Genomic DNA, 11745 nt, shown 5'->3' on the forward strand with positions numbered 1-11745 from the left:
TCTGCAGTTTTCTATAGTTTCAAAGGGCTGGACCTACAGTGGCTGTGAGCCAGCGGAGCTGCTTCAGTTCTGTGCTGGCTTGACTAACTGAAGCCCTGAGCTGAGGTGGTTGGGTTCATTTCAGAGCTCTGGGCAGATTTCAGATCATTGTTCTCTTTTTGAAACTGATATGTTCCCATTTTGAAGCATTGTTTTTCCACTTTTGGTAACTGTTGGCGTCGGGACGAAGGGTCATTTTAAAGGGGTTTAACTGTCAACAGCTGTAGTTTATCTAGTTAAAGTCAAGCAGGCCTGTTCTCTCCCATCCATTTACAGACCATGCAGTAGGAACTTTAAATATAAGAAAGAGCTTGATCATCACTGAACCAAGGCTTGTCATCAAATGCAAAGAAAGCTTGAGGCAACCAGCACAGTGTTGTCTGTTGGAGCAGTGCCAGGCTCGATGTTGGGAAGGTAGAGCTGAGCCGTGTTCCCAGCTGTGTTGCCTTTGCACGAGTGCCTTCAGGGGGTCCCGATGAACTTCCTGGCAGAGACTCTGTAATCCTTCAAAGCTTGCTTTGGAGGACGGGAGATGCTGCTGAAGAAAACTGACACAGTAGACAGCGGGTTGTAGGGCAGACAGAAATATCATTGCCATGAAGAGATGTAAGGCCATATATTCCCGTCAGTCTTGGATTATTCCTCCTCAACTTTGTTCTGCCAGCTGTCTTCTGCAGGAAGATCAGCCTCCACCCAGGTAGAGGATTCTCTGCTCAGCTGAGCTTGTTACCTGACTTTGTTGGCTGTTTGTTTGCTCCTCTTAAACATTTAAAGAAGAGAGAGCCTAGAGAAAAGAAGGCTCCAGGGAGACTTTAGAGCAGCCTTCTAGTACTGAAAGGGGCTCCAGGAAAGCTGAGGAGGAGCTCTTGATCAGGGATTGCAGGAATAGGACAAGATGGAATGATTTTGAGCTGCAGGAGAGGAGATTGAGACGAGATCTTGGGGAGAAATGTTTTGCTGTGAGGGTGGGGAGGCCCTGGCCCAGGTTGCCCAGAGCAGTAGTGGCTGCCCCATCCCTGGAGGGGTTCAAGGCCAGGTTGGATGGTGCTTAGAGCCCCTGATCCAGTGGAAGGTGTCCTTGCCCATGGCAGGGGGTGGAACTGGGTGGGCTTTGAGGTCGTTTCCAATCCAAACCATTCTATGAAGAAAGACAACACAGCAATGCTGTGCTGTCTGCAAGATGAAGGGGCATCTCAAAGAGTTTCTGCTGCTTGTGTTCCTGCCCCAGCACACAAACGTGTTATTGGAATGGTAACAGATGGAACAGTTGAATCAAATTCAAAGGACTTCAGAGAGTACACATCACTTGATGTTCTCACTGCTGAGGTTATGCCTCCTTAATTCAGACTCAGAACTTGGATAAGACATCTTCTGGCATATGTTACGGCAGCTGATTTTACAGGCACCATCAAGATGGTTCCCTCAACAGAAATGGATAGCTTTCCTGTCAGCATGGGGCTAGGGCAGTGTTTCAGTTCGCCTCAGTGCAGTCATGACCTGTGACCTCCAAGTTCTTTAACTCAGTTTCTGAATGGATAAAGCATTGTGTTGATGAAGTCCAGAATGAAGGGTAGATGGACTATCCATCCACACATCAGAAACAAAACATCAGAAGCACCAAAAACACATCAGGATTGAAACACTTTGAACTTCAAAAAGCCTTTTACAAATGTATCATAGCTGGCGTCCTCTCTGTGAGAGTTCTGGCCCCCAGTGTCAGCTCAAGGAATGCCACCATGGTTGGGTTGGGTACAGTTATGTCAGTTTAAAGTGTGAAGGCAAGCACAGCAGAGGGGTTCATGGATCTCGAGTTCTGCCCACACATGGTTGACAACATGTGGTTTGGTCGTGCGCAGGGCAGTTCAGTTTCTCTGTGCTTGTCTTTCCCCTTTGCCTTATATGTAGATATTCACATCACAAACTTTGCAGCAGGTTTCGTTGTGGTTCTGTTGTCATAGAATCACAGAATGGTTTGGGTTGGAAGGGACCTCAAAGCACATCCAATTCCACCCCCCTGCCATGGGCAGGGACACCTCCCACTGGATCAGGGGCTCAAAGCCCCATCCAACCTGGCCTCGAACACCTCCAGGGATGGGGCAGCCACCACTGCTCTGGGCAACCTGGGCCAGGGCCTCCTCACCCTCGTTGTGAAGAATTTCTTCCTAATGCCTGATCTAAATCTTCCTCCTTCCAATTTAAAGACATTTCCCCTTGCCGTGTCAGTCCAGGCCCTTGGAAAAAGTCCCTCCCCAGCTTTCCTGGAGCCCCTTTCAGTACTGGAAGCTGCTCTAAGGTGTCCCCAGAGCCTTCTCTTTTCGAGGCTGAACAACCCCAACTCTCTTAGCCTGTCCTTGTACAGGTGGTGCTCCAGCCCATGGTGGTGTGTCCGTGATCACAGGGATACAGACAAGCAGTGGGCTGTCTTTAATGCACTGTGTGTGAAATAGAGCAGGTGGGTTCATGTCCTGGCCTCTCTTGTGCCTTCCATGATGCCTGTGTACAGAATAAGCAGAACCCCAAGCTCAGGAGCTCATTGGCAGTCACAGGATGGTTTTTGGCTCTTTGCTGCTGGAGTTATCTGCAAGAGACTAAAACTTCCTGCTTTCCCTCTGACATGAATCACTCCAACTCCTGGGCATTGTAGTAGGTTATTCTAAATTAAATTTGAATTGTAGTCTTTTTGTGCGTGTATTTTTCTTGGAGTTTAAGACCCTTGAACAATTAAATAATCTAATTAAGAGATCATTGGCTTGCAGCTGTAGGAGGGAAGTGTGTGGCCACGACCTACAGAAGCAGCATTTTCTGTTCTAATGGTCTGATCCTACGATAAGGCTCCAGCGTGCTCGACCACGCACCTGAAACTTCAGTGCCCACTTGTTTCTGTCTCTAACAAATTGCCTGCCTGGAAAGCTGTTCCTGGAATGGCTTGGACACTTCCTCTTAGCGAAGCTCAGGGAATCACACTTAATGCTTCTTGTCATCCAGCACATCAACTTATTGAGACCCAGGGCACTCAAACATCTTTTTGAAGCCATTGGGGAAGCCTATGTGTCAATATAACCCAGCAAAACACAAATAAATCCTTCGTGAGTTATAAAAAAAAGGCTTTGTGATTTGGGGAGGCACTTGAAACCAGAGCTGTCTGCAGGACAAGAGGTGTTCTCTCCCAGAAGGAGCAACATATATAATTTGAATTAATTCAAAGCCTGAGGAAAAAGAGAAAATGTTTTGGTTTTTTAAATGTGTAAGAGTCGCACAGATACCATAGCGATAGGGCTTACACAGAGGAAGAGCTTTATTCCTGTTTGTACCCTTGAGCCACTGTTCCACCTGTGTCGGATCACATCATTACTCTCGGCTCATCTTCTTACCTGTAGAAAGGAATAATAGGGGCCCACATGGCTGGAACAGGTTTGCAGAAGATGGATTGGTTTTGTTTCTGTGAAGTAATTTGAGATCTTTCAAAGGGTAAAACCTCGCTAGTCCTGGTTACCTGTGTTTGAAACTTTGCATTGAGTGTTGGTGTGCAGCAGGTCACCATTGGAATCCAAACTCTTTCCTATTTATCTTTGACGTGTTAGGAATGTAGCAAGTCCAAGAGGAAGTATAGAAGTGGTAGGTTTGATGGGGTTGGTGATGTGTTAAAAACATGAATGTAGGGGTTAATAGGCAGTGATTGCTTTGAAGTGTCTTTAATGCCTCCAGGCCAGCCACTTCCTTCCCTTAGTATGAAAAAGAGAGAGATTTGTGCTCGTGCTCTATCCACATAAGCACACGTTAAAGGTGAGTTCTCTGCCTGCTGTTAATATGGAATTCCATTCTGGTGGAAGTTTGAGAAAAGAGAAAGATTTTCCTCAAGTCTGATGCCTAGGATTTATTTGCTTTAGGACTCTTGTTTTCAATCTGGAAGTTGGAGGGCTGCTCTTAATGGAGCTCAAGGTAAACACATTGTTTGTCATTCCTCTTAAAACAACAAGAGAGAGAATCCAAGCCACCTCCTGAAAATGTGGAAGGATTCACAAATCAAGAAGGATGGAAGCCTCAGTTTCTAGGAAATGGGTACTTGGCCAACAGAGCTGAACAGCAAATGCCATGGGCTTTGCTCCTGCATGGAGCTGATTTCCTTGATTTGTTTCTTTTCAGCTGGTGTGAAGTTCAGAGTCCTTGAGCAGCAGGATGGAAAACCTCTTCGACTCCTGATGCAGGTAAAAACCTGTTGTACCCTCCTCCGAGGCATTTCCTGCTGCTGGCTCCCCTCAGACTGACCCCAGGTCTTTCTCTGCTGGAGCAGCTCTGGGACCAGCCCTGCTGAAAGGCCCTGCTTAGACCTCAACTGTGGAATGCTGAAACAAGGGAAATGCATTTCACATTGTAGTGCCTCGCTGCTGCTTTCTCTTCTTTTTAATACCTTGTTTTAGTCCTCCTTTTAGAGAAAATGCAGTGTCCAGTGTAGAAACGTGAAAGAGAGGAGGAACATGGAGCTCTGTTATTTTTGGAATTCCTGCTCTGTGCAGCTTCACCTTAATCACTGCTGAGCCCTGAGAGAAGCAAAAGGTGGCAGCTAAACCCCTCGAGAATGAACAACAGTGAGGGACTTGCAAAAGATGTTCCCCTCCTGATGTGCTGAAGAGCCTTCGTGGCTCCGCGGTGCTGGCAGGATGAGTGTACGGGCGAGCCAAGAGAGGGAAGGGCCTCCTGTTTTCTCCCAAGTTGCTCTGGTGAGGTGCATAGGAAAAGGTACCCTCTGCTTCCATAATCCCGTGTTTCCGTGCTCTGTCATCAGAGATACTAAAGGGAATTTTTTTCTGAGAAGAAACAGTGTGATTCTCCCCCTCTATTATGCTCTGGTGAGACCCCACCTGGACCCCTGTGTTCAGTTTTGGAATCCCCAACATAAGAAGGATATGGAACTGTTGGAACAGATCCAGAGGAAAACAAGTTGATGATCGAGGGCTGGAGAACCTCCTGTATGAGGCCAGGCTGAGAGAGTTGGGGTTGTTCAGCCTGGAGAAGAGAAGGCTGTGGGGAGACCTCAGAGCAGCTTCCAGTATTGAAAGGGGGTTCAGGAAACCTGGGGAGGGGCTTTTCTCAAGGGGCCAGAGTGATAGGATGAGGGGGAATGGCTTTTAAAGGAGGAAGATTTAGATTGAAAATAAGGAAGAAATTCTTTATGATGAGGGTAGGGAGGCCCTGGCCCAGGTTGCCCAGAGCAGTGGTGGCTGCCCCATCCCTGGAGCCAGGCTCAGGGTGGGGCTTTGAGCACCCTCATGAAGTGGAAGGTGTCCTTGCCCATGGCAGGGGGTGGAACTGGATGGGCTTTGAGGTCCGTTCTGGCCCAAACCATTTTGTGATTCAATGGTAGCATGGGAGTTCTCAGAGCACTTTCAGGAGCAGTGGTGAGATTTTCATTTCCTGACTTTGTGGGAGCATTGCCATAGCACAGGGTTGCTTTTATTGCTCTTTGAATCCTAGAAGCAGAGTCTGCAAGGAGTGTATTGAATTTATACAAAACTCTTGGACACTGAGGGAGTGCATGGGAAGGAATTAATTGTCCTCTTGCTTTTTCTATCACCTGTCTGGCCCCAGCCCTTTCTCAGTAGAGATCAGATCAGCACAGAGTCAGGACACCAGCTAGCAACAATTCCAGAGGGAATCCCTTCAGAGATGGTTTCTCAGGCAGAACTGGCATTTCCTAAGCATGCCGGCCTCCTGGTTCCTGTGATTCGGTAGGGTAAGAATCAAAATATGTCATTCTCTGTGGCCAGAAGACTCCATAGAAAGAAAACCAAGCACCAGAGAGGAGGCACAGGAGCTGCTGAGCAAGGAATTTGTGTGTTTGTGAGATGAGGTGGATGGCTTCTCCAGAGGAAAAAGATCGTGACTTAGAGAGCAGAGGCCGTGAGTCATATGAATATGATGAATTTTCCTTGGACCGCTGCAGAAGGATCCTTCTGCTATCTAGAATACAGCATAAGTCATCATCTGCAGAAGTGGAAGTGCTTTAGTGGATGTCTCTCTTGGCCTTCTGTTCAAATAATCATGAGCAGCGAGTCCATAAAGACACTTTCTTGCTCTCTTGTGCTGGTGGAAATGAAAAAGGGGCTTGTGTCAGAAATTCTGCTGAATACACTGCTTTCTGATGGGTCTTTTGAGAGGACTATCTAAAAGCCTATTTTTAAGTGACATGCTAAATGTCTTTTTTATGGTACGTGATGCTGTCACTCTCTAGAAGCACCCAGTGGCTCTGTCCCCTCCTGCTGCAAGGAAGCAATGGGGTGTGCGTGGAACTGTGCCCAAAGCACTTTCAGCTCTGCGTGGCTGGAACGTTCCCCACTGTCCTTTGGGGCACTGGTAATGGATCAGGAATCGATAATGCTGGGGCTGAGCATTCGTTTTCGCCTTGTGGTTCAGCCGAGTGGCTATTTTTTATTTTTAAGATAGTATGCAAAGTCCAGGCCCAGGCAGGCGGAGGGCGGGGGATGGTATTTCCATTCCAAATGCCACTTAATTTTCTCCAGGCAGTCTTACACAGGTCAGTATTTTCATTAGCGGTTAAAATCATTTATTGTGGTGTACAAGAAGAAATCTTTCTGGCAGTGAGGCTCAGCTGAACTGGTAGCCCAGGGAGAGGATGAGGTGAGTTTGATTCATCTGTCAACCTTCTGCTAGGAGTGTTATCTTCCCCAGCAATTGCTTTGAAAGGGGTTAAGCAAAAGAAGAAAAGGGAATGGATCCATTGTGAAACAAAGGACTCGTGTTATAGCAGGGTATATTACAGCTTTGGACACAGAAATTGCGTAAAAGGAGCTCATATTGCCACTTACCTAATGAACAGTTTCTTTAGTTTTATCATAGAATCACAGAATGGTTTGAGTGGGAAAGGACTTCAAAGCCCATTCAGTTCCACCCCCTGCCATAGGCAGGGACACCTCCCACTGGATCAGGGGCTCCAAGGCCCATCCAACCTGGCCTGGAACCCCTCCAGGGATGGGGCAGCCACCACTGCTCTGGGCAACCTGGGCCAGGGCCTCCCCACCCTCATCATAAAGAATTTCTTCCTAAAGTCTAATGTAAATCTTCCCCCTTCCAATCTAAAACCATCCCCCTCATCCTGTCCCTGCACTCCCTGATCAAGAGCCCCTCCCCAGTCTCCAGGGGCCTTCTCTTCTCCAGGCTAAACAACCCAAGCTCTCTCAGCCTGCCCTCATACAGGAGGTGCTCCAAGCCTCAGATCATCTTTGTGCCCTCCTCTGGACCTGTTCCAACAATTCCATCTCCTTCTTATGTTGGAGATTCCAGAACTGGACACAGGGCTCCAGTGGGGTCTCACCAGAGCAGAGCAGGTCAGGGTCCCCTCCTCACCCTGCTGGCCACGCTGCTTTTGATGCAGCCGGGGACATGTTTGGCTTTCTGGGCTGTGAGCACACATCCTGCGCTCAACGTGCAGTTTTGCTTGTTCATTTCCATTTACATAGGAGAGGCAGGGGCCTGCCTTGCGCTGAGCATGATGCCATCTCCTGTTTGTTCTCAGCAGACAAGCATCACCACCCGCTCTCACTGCTGCCTAGGGGTGGTCTCCAGTGAGCATGTTCTGTCCAAAACTTCCAGCCCATGCAGCAACTAGTCAGAGGGCCACGTGCTGTGCTCCTCCCTGGTACAGCAGCAGCTCCTGTCCTCCTCCAGCATGTTTCCACTTCCAACATCATGGTTTGCCTGCAGCTGAGGAAACAGGCAGAAAGATGTCTGCTGTTTAACTGGTGGTTGATTTTGGGGCAGGTTTCTTTGGTATTTTATCCTATTTTTCCCTATTTTAGTTAACTGTCTGTGCCCACAATGCAATGAGGTTTGTTGGAGTCACGCAGAATGTCCCATCAAGGCTGTGGTTGCTCCTTTGGCTTTAGGCTGTAGGATCTGTTTGACACAAAGAATAACTGCGCGTTTGGGTCAAACATCCCTTAGGTGTGAGCTCCGCTCTCCCATTTCTGATAGCAATGTTCTTTTTGATTGTGTTCAGAACTGGCAGCCTGTGAATCTCTTTTTAACCACTTAGTATCTGCTAATGAGTCAGTGTCCTGCAGCCGGACTGCATGGGGTCTGGCTGCTCCGTGCCTTCCCTCAGCCTGTGCGAGCTGCTGCCCTGGCCTTTCTCCCTATAAAAGCTCATGGCCTCCGATCATGGTCACAAAGCTGCTGTATTGACCTTTTGGAAGACGTGCGAGGCAGACAGATGTGTTAGTCCAGCTAACAAGGGGCAGGAGAAGTATGTTAGACCTTGGGAAATCTCATTCCAGTGAAGCATTTCAGGGTACAGAGACAGATGAAGTCCAGCCTGGCCAAGATCTGATACATGGAAAGGATGCACAGCGACAGATTGACTCCAAAAGAGTAAAGAGACTCCACAGAAATGGTAGATCTTGGAAAACAGATCATGAGAGACGCTGAGGTGAGGAGACTTACAGAGCCAGAGGAAGCTTGGGAAGTGAGGAGAAATGGAAGGACATCCTTCTCTAGTGAGAGGGCCCAGCTATGCTGGAACCAAGCAAGGAGCTGCGTGAAAGGAGACTATAATTCACAGCAGAAAATCCAGCCACAAAAAGGAAAGAGAGACAGCAAACCACACGCGGACAGTCACTACTTTGTCAAAAGCGGAGTATTTCTTTCATCCACTGCAGAGCAACCAGTTTTCTGGGATTCTGCCTGCACCACCAGTTCGCTCCAGCTGTCCAGTGCTCATGGAGAGGGGGAGGAGTGCCTACAAAGACGGAACTCTGGGAAAGGGTGATCAAGCAGCCTTTTTTAGAATTAATCCTGGACACCTTTTGTCAAATTAGTTTCAAAGTACAATGTTGCTAAAGCAGGAGGAGAAAATGCTGGTATGCAGAGGCATCCCTGTGAGGTGGTCAGTCTTGGGATGGTGATTAAAATCAAAATAAAAAAGATTAACTCAGCTGAGGAGACTTAGTTTAAGATGGTAACTTTCCAAGGCACTGTGTGGTATGCATCCTGTTCTGCTGGGACTTGATTCTGCTGGGTGGATATGGGATTATATCAGGTTTAGCTTGAAGCCCAGCTGTGTGCTGAGGGCTTAGCACATTAGAGCAACAGGATCGTAAGAGATACAGCTCAGCTGGTACAGGATGGAGGAGTTCCTGGAGCACAGTGCACCCCGACAGAGTGTCAGAGTCTGTAGAATCATGTTTGTGTGTGTGAGTTTGGGGTCAGACATCGCTCAGATGTGAGCTCCGCTCTTCTGTTTCTTGTACCCTCTCTCTCCAGCCACTCAAACTCCTCACCCAACAAGGCGGCAGTTCCACAGCCTCTCAAATCCTGCTGCTGTTTGTATCTGCTCTCTTCTTGAAGATGGTTCTAGTAATACTCCCTGCCAGCTTAATTCATTACTGTTCCAGGATATCGAAGGCTGAACAGCTTTAGCGAGCCAGTGAGGGATTCTGATGCTCTGGAGAGTGGCAGCTTCGATGTTTGAACACGAGGCCAGTGCTGGGCAGGATTTGCCCTTATCCCTCCCCAGCTGTCTGTGTTTCTTCCTACAGCACATTTTCATCACTGCTTTCCTTCTTCCTTCACAGATAAACCCTCTGTCATACGCAGTGTGGTACAAGACGTACAGGCTGCCAACCTACAGCTGTTACCCCAAGTATTCCTGGTCATCGCTCTGCAAGAAGCTGTTCCTTGGAGAGCTGATCTACCCCTGTAACACAAAGGAAGAGAAGCAGGAATGAGGCAGCAAAAGAGCTTGAAAAGACTTGGTCAGAAAAAACGTATTGAAATCCTAATGCTTTTGGACCAAAGGATCGCAGAGCACGGAGCTGCTGGATCCTTTTCATTACATTTTGGTTACATGTGGGGGACCGAATTTTCAAAGGCAAGTATTTTTACACATTATTTTTCCACTTTCCCCATCCCCTGCACCGTGTTTGTGTAATCTGCGAATGATTATTTCTGAAGCAAAAGGTTCCACCCCTCGGTGCCTCATGAAACCAGCATTTTGTTAATGGACGCAGTAGTACCTCCAAAGGGTTTGGTGATGTATACATCCTTCAGTGAGCTCCCAGGCTGGATAAAACAAGCCTTTTGGTTGGTCAATGTCAACAATCATAGATTGCTTGTTGAAAAGACCTTTGAGATCATCAAGTCCAACTGCACCTGTCCAGTGCTAAACCAAGATCCCCTGAGCTTCTCCAGGGCTGCCTGTGTGTTCCAGTTGGGAGCAGGTGGAGGTGAGGCAAGGAGCCGCAGCAGCGTCCACTTTGGTGGCCTTCAGTCAGCAACTCCACTTGGCAGATAATGAGGGTCCTAATCCAGCCCTGTGTTTTCATCTTTGTACTTGGAGATGTCACAGCAGAGAAGGGGTTATGGCCTCAGGAATGTAGGTTGCTTTAAGATGTCTCTGGTGAGATGTTTGGTTCATTCTGTAGCTGCTAAAAGCCTCTTGTGGTGTAGCCACTGCCTATTCCGTCAGAGCTTAATCAAGAGAAAAGGAAGCTCTGTGGGCAGGTCCAGACATTCCTGAGCAGAGGAACCAAGGAGCTGCCCGCAGGGCCTTACAATGTCCTAGAGGACATTGTGGAGGGAGGCAGTGTTACACGGTCACTGCTACCAAGAGAAGATGTCCTCTTACCTTAATCCAGGGGAAAGGAGCACATCGTTGCAGAAAGCAGGCATGGCAAAGCCCCACCAACACCACTACTGTAGACTCTGAGTGGAACATAACCAGCTGCAGGAACTGAGGAGAGAGGTCTTTGTTGTTCTTTCACAATCAGTGCTCCAAACTCATGTACAAATACAGTATCTTCTTCCTGTGGAATATCTTCTTCCCGTGGAAGTATTGCTCTGCATGCCAGGTAAGCGTGACTCCAGGCTGTGATCCACTGAGTGGATGGATGCTCTGAATGGTGTTTCTCACTTTAGCTTAAGTCAGAGGCATGGAGCCCATCCTTACCTGGTGGTCAGCTGAGAGATTCACACTTCACCTCCCTCTCATGTTTCCACTGGAGCTACTGAATGAAATTCCTCCTGCTTCCTCCCATGCCTGCATAGTTTGGGTTATTAACTGCAGCAAGAAATTTTATGATTTTTGGTTTTGTGAAAATAATGTTCCTAAATATCCTGGCTTTCAAAAACTTTCTGTGAGACCAAACAGCTCGCAATGGTCCTGATCATGGCTGTCATAGAATCATAGAATGGATTGGGCTGGAAGGGACCTCAAAAGCCCATCCGGTTCCACCTCCCTGCCATAGGCAGGGACACCTCCCACCACCCCAGCTCTGTCAGCCTGTACTTTGGGATTGGGTGACCTGAAAGCCCCAGAGGCAGTAAAGAGCCATGAAATGCAGATGTGACATTCCTGTTGGGAACCTGCCATATGAGACCTTTGATTGCTGGGTCTAGTTACTGAAGGCTGGTATTGACTCCTGGGATGGTGAAATACCAAACTGAGCAAAAAGCTCCTCCTCAGACCTGAGAGATGGAATCTTCTGTGTTGCAGAGGACCTTGAGTCACTCAGCTGGTAGACAACAGCCCCCCGTGGGTGCAGTTCTGTCAGGCAGAACCGGTGCCTGGGATCTGCTGCTCACACTCATCGTTCTCCTTGCCCATGATGATATTCAAGCCTATGAGTTTCTACTGCTGGACGTTTGCCATGGCTCTCCTCTCCCTTCCCAGTCACTGCTGTGGAATAGTTCTCC

At 48.1% G+C, this 11745-nt stretch overlaps 1 protein-coding gene across 1 annotated transcript in view; it reads left to right on the plus strand.

Moving 5' to 3' along the window:
- The window catches only part of PIGQ (phosphatidylinositol glycan anchor biosynthesis class Q), a 37513-nt gene extending 28321 nt beyond the window's left edge, over positions 1 to 9192 (plus strand). Inside the window, 2 exon segments of the mRNA XM_054080802.1 lie at positions 4183 to 4244; positions 8712 to 9192. Of these exon segments, the coding sequence (XP_053936777.1) occupies positions 4183 to 4244; positions 8712 to 8870 (221 nt within the window). The 3' untranslated portion in view covers positions 8871 to 9192.
- Positions 9193 to 11745: the final 2553 nt, after the last annotated feature.

The sequence above is a fragment of the Cuculus canorus genome, chromosome 15, assembly GCF_017976375.1.
Source record: "Cuculus canorus isolate bCucCan1 chromosome 15, bCucCan1.pri, whole genome shotgun sequence".
In the NCBI taxonomy this organism is placed as follows: Eukaryota; Metazoa; Chordata; class Aves; order Cuculiformes; family Cuculidae; genus Cuculus; species Cuculus canorus.